General features: G+C 37.4%; 1 protein-coding gene across 3 annotated transcripts in view; it reads right to left on the minus strand.

Moving 5' to 3' along the window:
• The window catches only part of LOC119587102 (alpha-ketoglutarate-dependent sulfate ester dioxygenase-like), a gene marked incomplete at its 5' end in the record, with an annotated part of 13,688 nt that overhangs the window by 5,078 nt on the left and 8,041 nt on the right, over positions 1-569 (minus strand). For 2 of the 3 annotated variants that reach the window (XM_037935851.1, XM_037935850.1), the window contains 1 exon segment: positions 326-493. In XM_037935851.1, the coding sequence (XP_037791779.1) occupies positions 326-493 (168 nt within the window). 3 annotated transcript variants of the gene reach the window in all.

Consider the following 569-nt stretch of genomic DNA (forward strand, 5'->3'; position numbering starts at 1 on the left):
GTCAGGGATTTGTAAGTGCGTGATAAGCAGACCTTTGACTGTACTGCTCACCATACTCCTGCAAAATTGGGCAGCACAAAAATCTTTAGAGCTTTATAAAACATTATATTATTTTTGTATGGCTAAACTTTTTATACTGGCTTAATGCCACCTCATACAGGTTCCTGTAAATGAGTTAGCCAAAAAAATGGAGTGCAGTTAAATTTAGTTTGTTGGTTATTTGGTACCATGGTAATCCAATGCCTGCTAAATACAATGTAAACCAATCCACTCTTTCTACTAATAAAGCGAAGATGCACAAAAGGCATTTGTATTGTCTAAATACCTTCATCTTTGTAATTGGATGTGAGTAAATAAGGGGGTGGATTGGACCAGACCTTCTGTCGCTAATCATGTACAACCTCTCCCATCGAATTCTTTGCTCCCTTGGCAGCTCCTCTATTATATCCGTCAATGGAGCAAAGACAGTTGGACCATTGCTCGGCACACTTACCTGTGGTGGTAAAAGTTTTTGTTCATTTGAATCCTATTTATATTTCATATATATTACTCCATTCTCTATATCTTGG

Source organism: Penaeus monodon, chromosome 22 (genome assembly GCF_015228065.2).
Source record: "Penaeus monodon isolate SGIC_2016 chromosome 22, NSTDA_Pmon_1, whole genome shotgun sequence".
In the NCBI taxonomy this organism is placed as follows: domain Eukaryota; kingdom Metazoa; phylum Arthropoda; class Malacostraca; order Decapoda; family Penaeidae; genus Penaeus; species Penaeus monodon.